The following is a 14344-nucleotide window of genomic DNA, read 5'->3' on the forward strand; positions in this document are numbered from 1 at the left end:
AAATAAGCGTTGTAGGTCAATGTACTATAATAGGGAATGTCTTATTTATTTTTATTGAAATCGGTGATTAAAATGTTACACAATAAAGCAATCTTTTGAGGCGGATGAAACTAGTTCTAATAGCAGAACTTAATTCATAATTCCATTTTTAACGAGCTTTTCATTGTTATTTTTTATTTTATGAGTAAATAACTTAGATGTTATCATTATTAACTAAATAAGTAAAAACAAAGCACTTAACTATTGTTCATTTCCTCAAAAATGATTTCAGTAGCTAACTGTGCTACTTTAAACAGGTATGTATTATTATTATACTTTGATCAGAGTATTATTGCTATCCATTATCTCTTATTCTAAGTATCACTTGAAGCTGTTATTAGGAGTGATATATATATATATATCTGTAACAAATAATTTGAAATTGTGTGACATTTTTAGGATTTCTGAGAAAAAAACAATAATTTAAGAAACATATGTCGTTATTTTCACTATGTTTTAAAAGTATTTACTTTCTGCTATTGTTTATTGAACTGATGTGTAGTAGCAGCTTCTGACTGTTGCAAAAAATGGGCAAAAGATATCGCAGATTCCACTGTTGCAACCAAATAAGTTAGGGGATAAAAGGGTGAGGTAATTGTCAGAATGAACACATAAAATGTCGCAAGTCTTGCAAAAAGGGGATGCGAGATAGTAGATGTAATGGAGCAAAGAAAACGAAGAGGAAAGAAAATGTCAGTGAAAAACTCAAGATTTCTAGATGATGGTTACAAAGTATTTTGTAAGAGTGAAAGCACAAGGCCAAAATAATAAATGAGTATGATAATAGCACTTGGAGCTAAAATAATGAGTGTAGCATCAGCATATGCATCACAACGAGGATGTTCAGACGTAGAGAGAGAGTAATTTATAGAGGCTGTTAGAGACCTAATAAGGAAAATTCTCTAATCAGAGGTAATAATGATCGAAGATCTAAAATATCATGTGAAGGGAAGGGAGGAAAGTTCTAATGGAGAGCACTGAGGAAAAGTTAGAAAGAAGGAGCGAAAACTTAATGGAGATGACAAATGTCTTAGATATCGATATCTATATCGTCATCATAGGATTTCAGAAGAGAGGAGGACAACTTATTACTTACAAAGTGAACAATACAAATCTCAAATTCATTATATGCTAGTAGCAAAATGAGACAGGAGAATAAATGTGGTCTGTAAAGTGATTCCAGCAGAAGCAGTTAATGGTTTGGTTTGTTTTGAATTTCGCGCAAAGCTACACGAGGGCTATCTGCTTTATCCGTCCATAATTTAGTGGTGTAAGATTAGAAGGAAGGCAATCAGCCATCACCACCTTCCGCTAACTTTTAGGCTATTATTTTACTAGCGAATAGTGAGCTTGACCGCCACATTATAACGTCCCCACTGCTAAAAGGGCGAGCATATTTGGTGTGAAGGAGATTCTAACCCGCGACCTTTGAATTACGAGTCGAGTGCCTTAACCACCTGGCCATGCTGGGCCCATCTATAACGAACACCATTGAAAACTGCGAGATCATAAGAAAAGTGAATGGATATTGGGAGTGATTACATAACTGTGAAAACGAAATTGAAACTGAACGAGATTCCGATACATCTGAAGTAAATCCAGAGAAATATATTAAAAAAAAAAAAGTAAATGATAGAGAGAAACGAGGGCACACATTCAAACTACAGCTGAAAGGCAGATTTGAGAGCTTAGTGAGGAACAGCCAAAGCAGAAACTCTTATTATAACCCTGCAGAAAAAATAAGGACAATACAAGATGCAGCAGCAAAATCTAAAGAAAACAGATCAGATGCAGACGATGACATCCAAAAACTAAATACTAAAAGAAAGAAGTTATGAAGAAAATAGAACTAAACAGTAAGAGAAAGGATAGAATATGTTAAATTAAACAAAATTGTTAAAGAAAAAGGGCGAGAGCAAGATACAAAAGAAATGATCGAAGAATTGTAAGAAAGGCAGCAGATCATAGGAGGTATACAAATGTGTATCTGAAAGAAAAATTACAGAAATGAAGAAGTCATCAGGGAAGATCGCACCAGAAACAACAGAAGTGTTGAAGATTTGTTTCTACAAGGATTTGTAACAGTCAACAGTCAACGATCATACAAATATAGTAATAACAAGTCCAAACACAGAGAAAGTACCACCAATAATAGAGCATGAAGTTGAAAAAGCTGCGAAACAAACGGAGAAGAGAAAAGTACCAGGTAAAGATGGGATAAAGAGCGACGTACTAATACTAGATGTCCAGGGAGTACTTACTTATTTAACCAGAATATATAATGAAATACTACTATAAGTAAAAGTACCACCCAGCTGGAAAGAAATAAAGATCATTGTTATTTTCAAGGAGGGCAGCCCCAACGATAAAAATAATTATAGATCTATCAGTCTACTTTAACATATATATAAAATATTTACACGACTACTTTAAGCAAAAAATATACAAGATATTAGACGAGAATTATCCAAGAGTTCAAACCAACTTTAAAAAAGGGTTCTTTACTGTTGACCACCTATACACTCAAAATCAGATTATCGAAAAATCAAATGAATTAAGTCTATCACTTTGCATCGGATGCATTAGCTATGAAAAAGCATTTGACTCAATCGAGTAGTATGTCACCTTTGAAGCTCTACGAAAAGGTGAGATAAACGAAACATATACAAACACTTTGAAGACATCTAGACTGACGCAACAGCAAGAATCCACTAGGACTATTAGGTATCACACGATTTCTTGATTGGTAGAGACATAAGACAAGGAGATCCTGTATCACCTAAGCTACTTACAAAAACATTACAGGAAGTTTTTAAATGATTAGAATTAGAGGAACATGGCATCAATATAGATTTGAAAGAAATAAGACATCTAAGTTTTCAATTAATGTGTTTTTTATAGAGAACGTACAACAGACGGAACATCAGCTCCTCACGTTGAATGAAGAAAGCGCGAATATCGGCCATAAAATACATAAGGAGAAAATAAAATTTACGACAAACCTAAATAACAACTGCGATGTAAAATTAGAAAACGAAATTATTGAGAAAGTGAACAATTATAAACACTTCGGACAAACACTAACATGAAACATACAACGAAAGAGTAAATACATATGAGAATAAGAGCTGACAGGAACTACATTGGAAAGTACCAAGATATTTTAAAGACAAAAACCACCAATAAACTTTAAAAGAAGAGTATTCGACCAATGTGTTTTACCAACCTTGACATATGGATGTCAACTTTGGAAACTCATTAAATAGCTTAACTCAAGATTACTACTGAAAGAAAATCTCCAATTATATTGCTGGATCAATAGAGAAATTGGCCAGACACATCGCTCGGTTAAAATAGAACAGGCGGAACAAAAGAATCACAGAATGGCAGCATCGCAGAGGGAAGAAATCAAGAGGTAGATCATACAGAAGATGGCATGTGATATTATAGAGAAAGGGGACGTCATATGGCTCGGAAAGACTTGGACGTTTCTAGCGGAGTACTACGCCTTTCAGTGGGTGGACACATTTTAGAATGAATGATGAATAAAATAAAGATATGACGAATAATGATGATGATGAAAATGCAAAAACGAATATGGAGAATGCAAGAAAAAAGTCAAGAAAGTATTTGCCAATGCAAAAGTAAAGCCCAAGAGGAGTGATATTAAAATTTGTAAACACTGAAATACAGATGCTGAGAGATATACTGGTGAAAATAATATCCTAAAGAACAAAGTGTATTGTTTTTCGATGGTTATTAAAGACAGATGTAAAGAACACTAGGTTTGGATTGGATTTATAGCTTACACGAAGGCTATCTATGGTAACCGTCCATAATTCAGCAATAAAAGACTAGACAGAAGACACCTAGTCATTACCACCTGTAGCCAGCTTTTTCACTATTATTTTATCAACTAATTATGGGAAAAATTATCATATTGTAACTCTCACACAGCTTAAAGAACAAGTATGTTTGGTGAGATCCTCATATTGCAAATCAAGAGTCCTAACCACCTGGCCATGCCAGGCCAGAACATTAAGAAATTGGTAAATGTATATAAGGAAAAAATGGTTTTTGAAGAATTGACAATTGTGGAAGATTCAGTGGAAGAAGTCACAGATTAGAAGTGAAGAGAGCTAATGAAAAATTAAACATGAGGAAAGCTCAAAGGATTGGTTTTGGAAATGATGAGAGCATTAAATGGTGCAAGGAAATATTGAAGGAAGAGAAAACACCTAGAAGAAGAGAATATTGACCTATATATTTCAATACGAAAAGGTTTGTTTGTTTTTGAATTTCGCACAAAGCTCCTCGAAGGTTATCTGTGCTAGCCGTCCCTAGTTTAGCAGTGTAAGACTAGAGGAAAGGCAGCTAGTCATCACCACCCACCGCCAACTCTTGGGATACTCTTTTACAAACGAACAGTGGGATTGATCGTGACTTTATAACGCCCCCACGGCTGAAAGGGCGAGCATGTTTGGCGCGACGGGAATGCGAACCCGCGCCCCCAGATTACGAATCGCACGCCTTAACTCGCTTGGCCATGCTGGGCCAAAATACTAAAAGGTATCATACTAAGCTATAAAAGATATATATAGAACTTTCTGAACGTAGTTTAAAAGTGTTTTTATTGTGGTAATAGACTACAGATATAAAGAAGTAGTAGAAATTAGTGAAATACTATATTGGCACTTTTTGGGTTTTGAAAATGTTTATTGGTGTCCCAGGAAAAATGGAATCTCATTGTAATTGAAGAAGATAGTAAAAAAAAAGAATGTAAATTGTTGAAAATAAAAGCAGTAAGAATTTAAAAGGGAAGAACTGAAGTGTTTTAAGAAAACTAATGGTCTACAACAAGGATCAGTTTTAAGAAGGGAAGCCACGAAGTATAAAAAAAAGAGAAAGAGCTGGATAAAATAAATGGAGGTAAGTTTAAATTGATTCTTGTCAGCAAAATACCGCTGAAGTTTAAAAGCAAAATTTACATAGCGCCAGTTCTGCTTGATGGACCAGAAACTTTGGTCCGTAAGAAGAAAGGACGAAGGTATTTTAAAATGTGTTTTTTTTTCTTATAGCAAAGCAACATTGGGCTATCTGCTATGTACACAAAAGGGAATCGAACTGCTTATTTTAGTGTTGTAAATCTGTAGACTTACCGCTGTTTTTGAGAAAAATAATAATAATTGATGACACAAAGAATCTGAAACATCATAGAAAAAGCAAGAGATGCGAGGAAGATTTTTGAACATCTGATAAAAAAGTGAAGAAAGATGTTCATTGAGAAGGACATTAAATTTCAGTGAAGAGAGGAAAAATTAGAGGAAGACAGAAAATATGACCTGGTGTACAGATATATGAGAGAGGCTGGTGAAATAGAGATAGAAGACACGAGCGGTATATTTTATACCAGCATTGTATTAAGGTCGTAAGAAAAATATTCTAAGAACATTTGTAGAATAAAAGCACTTATTGGTGTAATGTATTTTACTAGATTAGCTCATGATACTAAAAATAATACTTAGGATAGAAAGTAGTTATTGGATTTTTAAATTGTCTTTACTGTGTTAGCTGTTTATACTAAGATAACATGGAGAGCAAGAGTGGATGTTAATAATATCTTAAATTGCTTCAACTGTATTAGCTCATTATATTATGAAAACACGAGGAATAAAAGTGGGTATAGCTTTCGTGAATTGCTTATTGTGTTAGCTTGTTATATTAATAAACGTGGAAGGTAAAATAATTATTGGTTTCTTGGATTGCTGTTATTATATATTAATCCATTAAACTAAGAAAACACGGAAAGTAAAAATGATTATTGTTTTTTTTTTAAACTGTGTATTGTATTAGCTCGTTATACTAAGAAAACAATAAGATAAAAAGTTTTTTTAAAGAATTATTTCAATCTTGTTGCGTAGGAAATGTGCATCAACTGTGGAAAATGTTATATGACGTGCAACGACTCTGGATACCAAGCTATAACGTTTGACCCAGAGACTCACTTGCCTCGAGTAACCGATGAATGTACTGGTTGTACGCTATGTGTGTCCGTGTGTCCCATCATTGATTGCATTAAGATGGTGGATCGAACAACACCTTATCAACCGAAACGAGGAATACCTTCCAGTGGATCAACTGATTACCATCCTAGTCACTTTCCTTTTCCAGCTCAGTAGAACAGAAGGTTGATAATGTTTTGACTAGCATTTTGATTTCTAATGGTGGAAACTATATATTGTTAAAACAGATCCTTGTTTTGAAAGCGTATATAGAATTAGATTTTATTAAAATAGTTACTTTTCGTATTTTTAAAATAATATCATATTATAAAGGTTAAATCAATGAAAGATATTATATGATATTAAAGTAGTTATTTTTCATTTTCAAAAATTTGTTTATAAAGTATTTGTTTTAATGAAATAAATTGGTTTATTAAATATTTTATTTCAAGTAAAAAATACAAGCATTTTAATCCTTATTTATATTGCTATCATGACATAAAAGTACAAAAGCTACGTGATAATGAGTTACTCGTAAGCGTTTAAGTATAATGGTTCTTAAAAGGAAAGGATAAAAATAATTAAACGGTGGAAATTAATTGGTACTATCAGCTGTGCAGTTAAAGGACAATTAGTTTTTGTTTCTTTCAGTGTAAAGCCACATTGGGCTATCTGTTGTGTCCATTTATCGTTATCAAGTACTAATTCAATTTATTCTATTAATTTGATGCTGCCTTATTGTAATAAAATGGAACATTCTGCTGTAGAACTCATTGATTTAAAGAAATAAAATTGGTAAGTTTCATAAGTTGCGTACATGTTAGTTCCCTATAATGATTGTCTGATAACAATCGCAAATGGTAAAAATAAATGTAAATGTGTGTTGAATGAAAGCGAAGACCCTGATGAAGGAAATATGTTGAACACGTCATCTTATAAAAGTTTATTCACTTCTTGGACAAATGAGTTTGTGGTTGTATGAAAATACAATGAAATATAAATTCTTCATCTTCATCGGGATTCAGTCCATGTGAGGGTCAGGTTTGATGTAGACGTCTTCCTCTTTTTCAGAAATTGTTATTTTCTTTACACTCTTACCGAATCCTAGCTAATAAACCTTGTTACATTGTTGTTGTATTTCTCACAATACGTAACATATTTTGTGTATTGTGTTTTGGTGCCATGTCCAGTTCATGAAGTAATATTAACTCGTGTATTTTCACTAGCTTCACTTGTATATTATTGCACTATTAGTCCGTATTCACAATACAGTTCTCTTTAGCAGTCATATACATACACGCATAATTTTATGTTTATATATAAAACCCTTTTAAATAATAAAGCTATGTTTGTATTTAGGGTTCAGTTTGCCTAACACTGTTTGGCCTGTAAGTTTCTTATTTATGATCTTTAAAGGACAGAGGTAGTTAGGGCTAGATTAATAATGCATTATGTAATTCTCTAGTTTGCTCATCAGTTAATTTTAATTAATAGTTTTGTTATAATATTGAAGCGAGTTATCCAAGAGTCTGTCTGATAGAATTAGCATATTGAAATAGAGTAGAAATTCTGAGTTTATCGATCGTGGGACTCTACATGGTTTCGTTAAAATGTAGTATTTTGTTAAAATTGTATTTTGTTCATGTGTGGTTTTGATACGTTTATCTATGTTATACAAATATATTCTATGACTGGCCTTTTGTTTGTCCTATAAGTCTTTCACATGTTTTTGGTGAAGATCCTTGTTTATTGCAGTCAGACTCGTAAGATAAGTCGATCTTTTCCAAATTTTGCTTTTTATATATGCTATTGAAGTGTGGCATTCGTTTAATTTTGAGTCAAATGTAATCCGTAAGATTTTCTCTAATGTTTCTACCTGTAATACAGTCCCGTTTAGATATAACTGTGGTATTAATTTGCTTGTTTTATACGATTTTGTAAATAATGAAAAATTTACTCTTCTTCTGGTGGCTTATTTTTCAAAAGTTTTATGTTTTTTGTACTTCTGTTGCTGTGGTAGATCTGATAAGTTATTTTGTTTTGTAGTTATGTACCATTTCTGTTACTTACTGTTGCGTTGACTGTCTTAAGTGGAGTGGAGTGTGTATATATTACGAGTGGTTGTGATATAATTATTTACTACGTTCATGAAGTGGTTGTTCATGTGATGTTGAGTCGTGTGATGTTTTGAATAATGTATGGAGTTAGAATTTAAATGAGTGTGATTTCTGTTTGTTATTATATGCTAGTTTACTGTTATACTTAACTATAAGGTAGGTGGTGTTAGTTGTTTTTGGTTTTACTTTGTAGCTTTTTTATATATATGGGACCAGAAATCATTGGGATATTTCTTGAGATTATTTATGTACAGAAGGTGTATTTGTGAAATTAGATACAAATTCAGAACTAGAGAAGGTAATTTACAAAGTAAATTATTAAAATTTAAGAAAAAAAAAGTTTACTGACAGATAATTAATATTGTAAAATAAAACCAATATGGTTTCATTCTTGTATTAATACGGAGCTCCTCTGATTTATAAAAACAATGAAGAAATTGAAGGTTTTTAGTTAAAGTCACAAAACCATCAACTAATGATAAGGTGTCAAAACAATTTTAGGGTCTCTTAACAGATACAATATTTGAATTCTTATTTTACATTTTATTGCATTAGCTTTGATACAGTCTCTGTATATCAATATCAAAAATGTTTATTATAAATGTTTTTCTACATCACAATTCATGGCCAGGTGGTTAGAACTTTCAACTTACAATCTTCAGGACGCGTATTCGAATCCCCGTCCCACCAAACATTCTCAGCTTTTCAGCCGTGGGAGCGTTATAATATTAATTGTTGGTAAAACAGTAGCTCAAGAGTTGGCGATGGATGGTGATGGCGAGTTGCTTTTCCTTTAGACTTTCACTGTTAAATTAGGGACGGCTAGTGCAGATAACTCTCGAGTACGTTTGCGCAAAATTCATAACAAATAAATGATTATTTCAACAATATTAGCGTTGTGACACAGCCTAAGTAGAATGTTGATAATAGATGAAAGTTTAGTGTTTTTTTTACAATAATAATTTTTTATAATAAAAAATAGCCTTTATTTGTAAAAAAAATCATCTGCTTTATTTTTATCATCGTGTTTCACTTCTGGTTGATCAGAGTTTTGTCTTTAAGCCTGGATGTAAATTACAACACTTTTCTGGTTTAGTTTTTGAATACCTATATTAAGAAAAACAGAAAGAGGTATATACACACAAGGTACTAGTCTTTTAGGATATACTACATCTACCACAAGCTGGTTAGAAGTCCGTAATACAGAAAATGTTAATTTAAAATCATTTTCAAACACTAAGAACTACGCGATGAACGAACTTGTAAATAAAGACAATTGAAAATTATCACAAAGCAAAATATATCATAAAACGAAAAAATCAGGTATTGTTTATTTCTTACGGTGTATTTTCTAATACACGAGCATGACCAGGTAGTTAATGCCCTCGACTCGTAATCCGAGGGTCGCGGGTTCGAATCCCAGTCGCATCAAACATGCTCGCCCTTTCAGCTGTGGGGGCAATATAATGTGACGATCCACTTACTATTCGTTGATAAAAGAGTAGCCCAAGAGTTGGCAGTGGGTGGTGTTGACCAGTTGCCTTATCTCTAGTCTTACACTGCTAAATTATGAACGGCTAGTACAGATAACCTTTGTGTAGCTTTTCTTAAAACTCAAAACAAACCAAACCAAATCTAATACATGAGCCCCCAGTGCAATTGCGGTATTTCTGCGGATTTACAACGCTATAATCGGTGTTTCGATATCCGTGGTGGATAAAGCACAGATAACCCGTTGTATTTAATAACAAACACTAAACTAACTAATAGAGACCTAAATTTCTATTTTAAAAGGGAACGTATGATTCTCGGTATTAAGTGAAAAATAATTCAAGCATCATTAACTTTTTTCACCAACTGTTCAAAAAGAATTTTTCGTGAATTGATACCATTGTTAAGTTAGCAATATATATCAAGCGTTTGAAAAAAAAAAATGTATATTTAATGTTCCTCAATATGCCAGTGGAATTGGAAACGTAAAATAATAGAAAAATTAAAGTAAAATATTATTAATATGACATTATTACGTCTAGTTCGAGTTTGCTTGACATGCTATTTTGGAACAATTACTTACACTTCTCTTTACATATTTGGTATGTAATATCACATATATAACTCTTCTACAGTATATATTTCATATTTTCACATGTTAAAATTTTTACAGAGATATAACTTACAACATGTTAAACCTGATCTAGGTCGCGTGCCAATAAAATCCTAGATGTTGTTTGCTGTAGCACAATTCAGCCTTTGGAGCTACTGTTTTCAGTGCAGAAAGCAAATTGATTGTGTTCAACTTATGTATGTCATATCTGAACAGTTTGGCTCGTTCGCAATGCCAGTGTACATTTAATAGTTTGAAGTGCAATTACCAGTGTATGGATATGGTATCACAACTCTGCAATTTATATTTTTGTTAATGACACTTTGGTAATAAACAATAAAATGTGGTTACATTCTCGAATTTTTCCTAGACAACTTTGGTTACAAATTCGGTGTTTCAACGTTTCAACCCTATGCTACTTACTGGAGTGATAACATATCATTAGCTATATTGAATATAACTGCTTGTACTAACTTTGTGAATGAAATATGACATGTTTTGGATATATTTCTGAGCATCTTACTATTAGTTATGAATAAAATTGATATAAACTCGAGCAGTTGTTATTTCTCCATTACGTAATTTGGAAAAATTATCAATTCCTATACAAAGTTTGTTAAGGACGAATATGTTTTCCTTCCAAAATAAATGGTTATACATAACTCAGAACAATGTTGGAACTACAACCTCTGCAATGTAGTAACCTTCAGACGCAACTCTGTATTGGCTCTATTTGCTGAAACGTTGAATAAAAGAACCAACACTTTCTTAGGATTATGTGCCAGGAAATCGTGTACTGGAGACACTGCTCATAGACATCAGTCATGAAAAGGTAGAAATACGTCACAAAGTTTGCTCGTCTCTGTTGAATTGGTTAAATCACGAAGATGATAGAACATTTCTTATCAAACCTCTGGTATATGAAACTGAGATGTCATTGTCAACGTCTCATTGCTGCAAAAACGATCTCTGCATCGTTACTTTGTGTGTATATTTCGCTGTTTTAATAGTGTTTTGTTCTGTGTAAACGTTGTTGGTTAAGAAGATATTCCTGTGTAATAATAAGAATATCACGCCTCCATAATGCAGATTTAAAATATTCTTGAACACCAGGTATTAACAACTAAAAATTTATCATCAGTGAAATGTAGTTTAGCATTTGAAATTTAAAGAATTTTTAAAATAATTCTGTGACTCTGTTGACTCATCAACAGTTCAATAACAAGTAATAAAGGTCCGTGTAATAACATACTTTAGAAATGATACGACTTAAATTTATAGTTTTAAAATAAATATACATATCTTAGACTACATTTAGAATTATATTAAGAAAAGAAGTGCTAAAATGTGAATGTTATAATAGTGTACTACGTCTTTCAGATGTCTTCAAAATAACTAGAAATTCATATTCGAATCTCTTTATGTAGCAGTTTTCTTCTTTCTTGAAGTGAATAATAAATTAGGTTTAAGTGAGTTATATAATTAATTTTTCTTAAACATCATCTGCATAAAACTCAATAATTTGTTTTTAAGTCCATACATTTTCTTTTCAGTCGTAACCTTTTCGACCTTTTACTTTAATCTTAATAATAACAATACGTGAAAGAGTAAGTATTGGTCATGTATATTTATAACTGGACACTAGCACTTTAAAACAAAATACTATATATATTTTTTTAACAACTTGAACCGCAATTCACTTTCGTCGAGGCCCGGCATGGCTCGACTTATAATCCGACGGTCGCGGGTCAGAATCTCCGTAACACCAAACATGCTCACCCTTTCAGCCGTGGGGGCGTTATAACGGTACGGTCAATCCCAATATTTGTTAGTAAAAGAGTAGCCCAAGAATTGGCAGTGGGTGGTGATGATTAGCTGCCTTCCCTCTAGTCTTACAGTTCTAAATGCGGCATGACGGCGGTAAATAACGTTCACTTTAAAAAATATTTTAACAGTTATAAGAAACAAATATGATACTTCCGTTAAAAAATTGTTCATGTGAATAATGAATGTGAGAAATTATACTCTCTTTAGATTTTAATATTATACATACGAAAACAATGCATGTAAGAATTTATAAGCCAGAAAATGCCCTGCAAATCCTTAATACGTCATTGAATAAACTTAAAAGTGGCGGATCAAATTAATGTTACGTGACATCACGTGATATACGACGTTCAACCAGACTGCCTGTCCCAAGGTTTGTGTTACATATGTTCGGGCCGTTTCTTTGCTCTAAAGTCTAAACATACGGTAAGGTTAAACCTAATCATTCATCGGCGCAAGAGACTACTAAAAGTACATTAACGGTTCCTTCAGTCTCTTCCATTTTGAAAGAGTTTGAATTTTCCGTTACAGCAGTTGAAAACATAACTGTATACGGTCTCGTGAATGAGAATGCTTCGTGTTGAAAAACGATACCGTATTATGGTGAGAACATTTTCTCTATATAATAACACATTCTTGTAATTTGATTTCCTAAGATGGAAACAGATAACATTCTTTACACACTAGACGACAAAAATTTCACTTTATCCACGGAAGTAAACTCATCAGTAGGTCTAATCTTCGGTCAAGGGAATGACAACACTCACGAGATATCTATGGAATACGGAGGTTACATAGGTCCAAAACTGAAGTTCGTCTTCTTTGTTGTTTCCATGACTCTGATCTACATTACTATTTCGGTCACCGGAGAGGTGGGTAATATATGCACATGCGTTGTAATTGCTAAAAACAAATACATGCACACAGCTTCGAATTACTACCTCTTCAGTTTGACTGTTTCATACTTTTTACTGTTGGTGTTCGGACTTCCTCAATAAATGTATCAGCTATGTATTTGGAGAATTATTTCGTTTTGTCCGTGGTTTTACGTCAGAGACTTCAACAAACGCTTCCATATTGACCATCGCCGCTTTCACAGTAGAGCGATATCTAGCTATCTGCCATTCTCTGCAAGCTCACACAATGTCTAAATTATCATAGTCAGTTAAACTCATTATTGTCATTTAGATGCTATCAGCACTAGCAGCCGCAGCCATAGCTTTTCCGTTTGGTGTCATAAATTTATTAAACAATACCGAGTATGCTTTGTGCATGGTAAAAAGACCACTGAAACACGCTTTCGAACTTTCAACTCTTCTGGTTTTTATCCTTCCAATAAGCTTGATTCTTGTTCTCTACGTGTTCATTGCAGTTCAGCTAAGATGATCCTTAGAACTGTCTTGTGGTGACACAACTCACGGATCGACTGATGGCTTGAATTGTCAAGGTACCTATGGTAACTCATCCAGGCAGACCTTTAAATCTTCTGTCAGAATTTCTTCTTGTAGAATGGTCATCAAAATGTTAAGTAAATAAATATTTCTAGTAGGTAAACTTCTTGTCTTAAAGTGATGGATATTTGGGGGACGAATTTTCTATTGTCTTACATGTTAGATGACTATTATTTTTATTGTTTTAAACCAGTCTGGAATGTTAGATGAACGATATTTTTTGTTGTAATGCAAAATTGAATGTTAGTCGACTAATTTCTTGTTTTTACTGTACTTAAGCATAGCGACTATATACTGAGGATTATATTAGTATAATAGTTATCTTAAATTGGTAAAAACCGAAAAGGTAGTTTGTTATACATAGTTTTTACGAAAGGTAAACTGAATGGTAAAAACATTAAAACGTAATGTTTTATATTATAATCTATGCTCCGTGGCTATATTTCATTGTTTGTTTTATATTATGATCTATGTTCCGTGGTTATTTTTTATTGTTTGTTTTATATTATAATCTATGCTCCGTGGCTATATTTCATTGTTTGTTTTATATTATGATCTATGTTCCGTGGCTATTTTTTATTGTTTGTTTGATATTATGATCTATGTTCCGTGGCTATGTTTTATTGTTTGTTTTATATTATAATCTATGCTCCGTGGCTATTTTTTATTGTTTGTTTTATATTATAATCTATGCTCCGTGGCTATTTTTTATTGTTTGTTTTATATTATGTTCTATGTTCCGTGGCTATTTTTTATTGTTTGTTTTATATTATGATCTTTATCTTGTGGTTGTTATTATCGTTT

The 14344-nt window shown here is 32.7% G+C and overlaps 1 protein-coding gene across 2 annotated transcripts in view; it reads left to right on the forward strand.

The window, feature by feature from the left end:
* Positions 1-13595, forward strand: part of su(r) (dihydropyrimidine dehydrogenase su(r)) — a 55923-nt gene extending 42328 nt beyond the window's left edge. Inside the window, exons 22-23 of one of the 2 annotated variants that reach the window (XM_076515009.1) lie at positions 5961-6226; positions 13462-13595. In XM_076515009.1, coding sequence (XP_076371124.1) covers positions 5961-6218 — 258 coding nt within the window. In that variant the 3' untranslated portion in view covers positions 6219-6226; positions 13462-13595. Of the gene's footprint in view, positions 1-5960; positions 6850-13461 lie in introns of those variants that run through there. The other variant, XM_076515008.1, reaches the window with a different exon arrangement.
* Positions 13596-14344: the final 749 nt, after the last annotated feature.

The sequence above is a fragment of the Tachypleus tridentatus genome, chromosome 7, assembly GCF_004210375.1.
Source record: "Tachypleus tridentatus isolate NWPU-2018 chromosome 7, ASM421037v1, whole genome shotgun sequence".
NCBI lineage: Eukaryota > Metazoa > Arthropoda > Merostomata > Xiphosura > Limulidae > Tachypleus > Tachypleus tridentatus.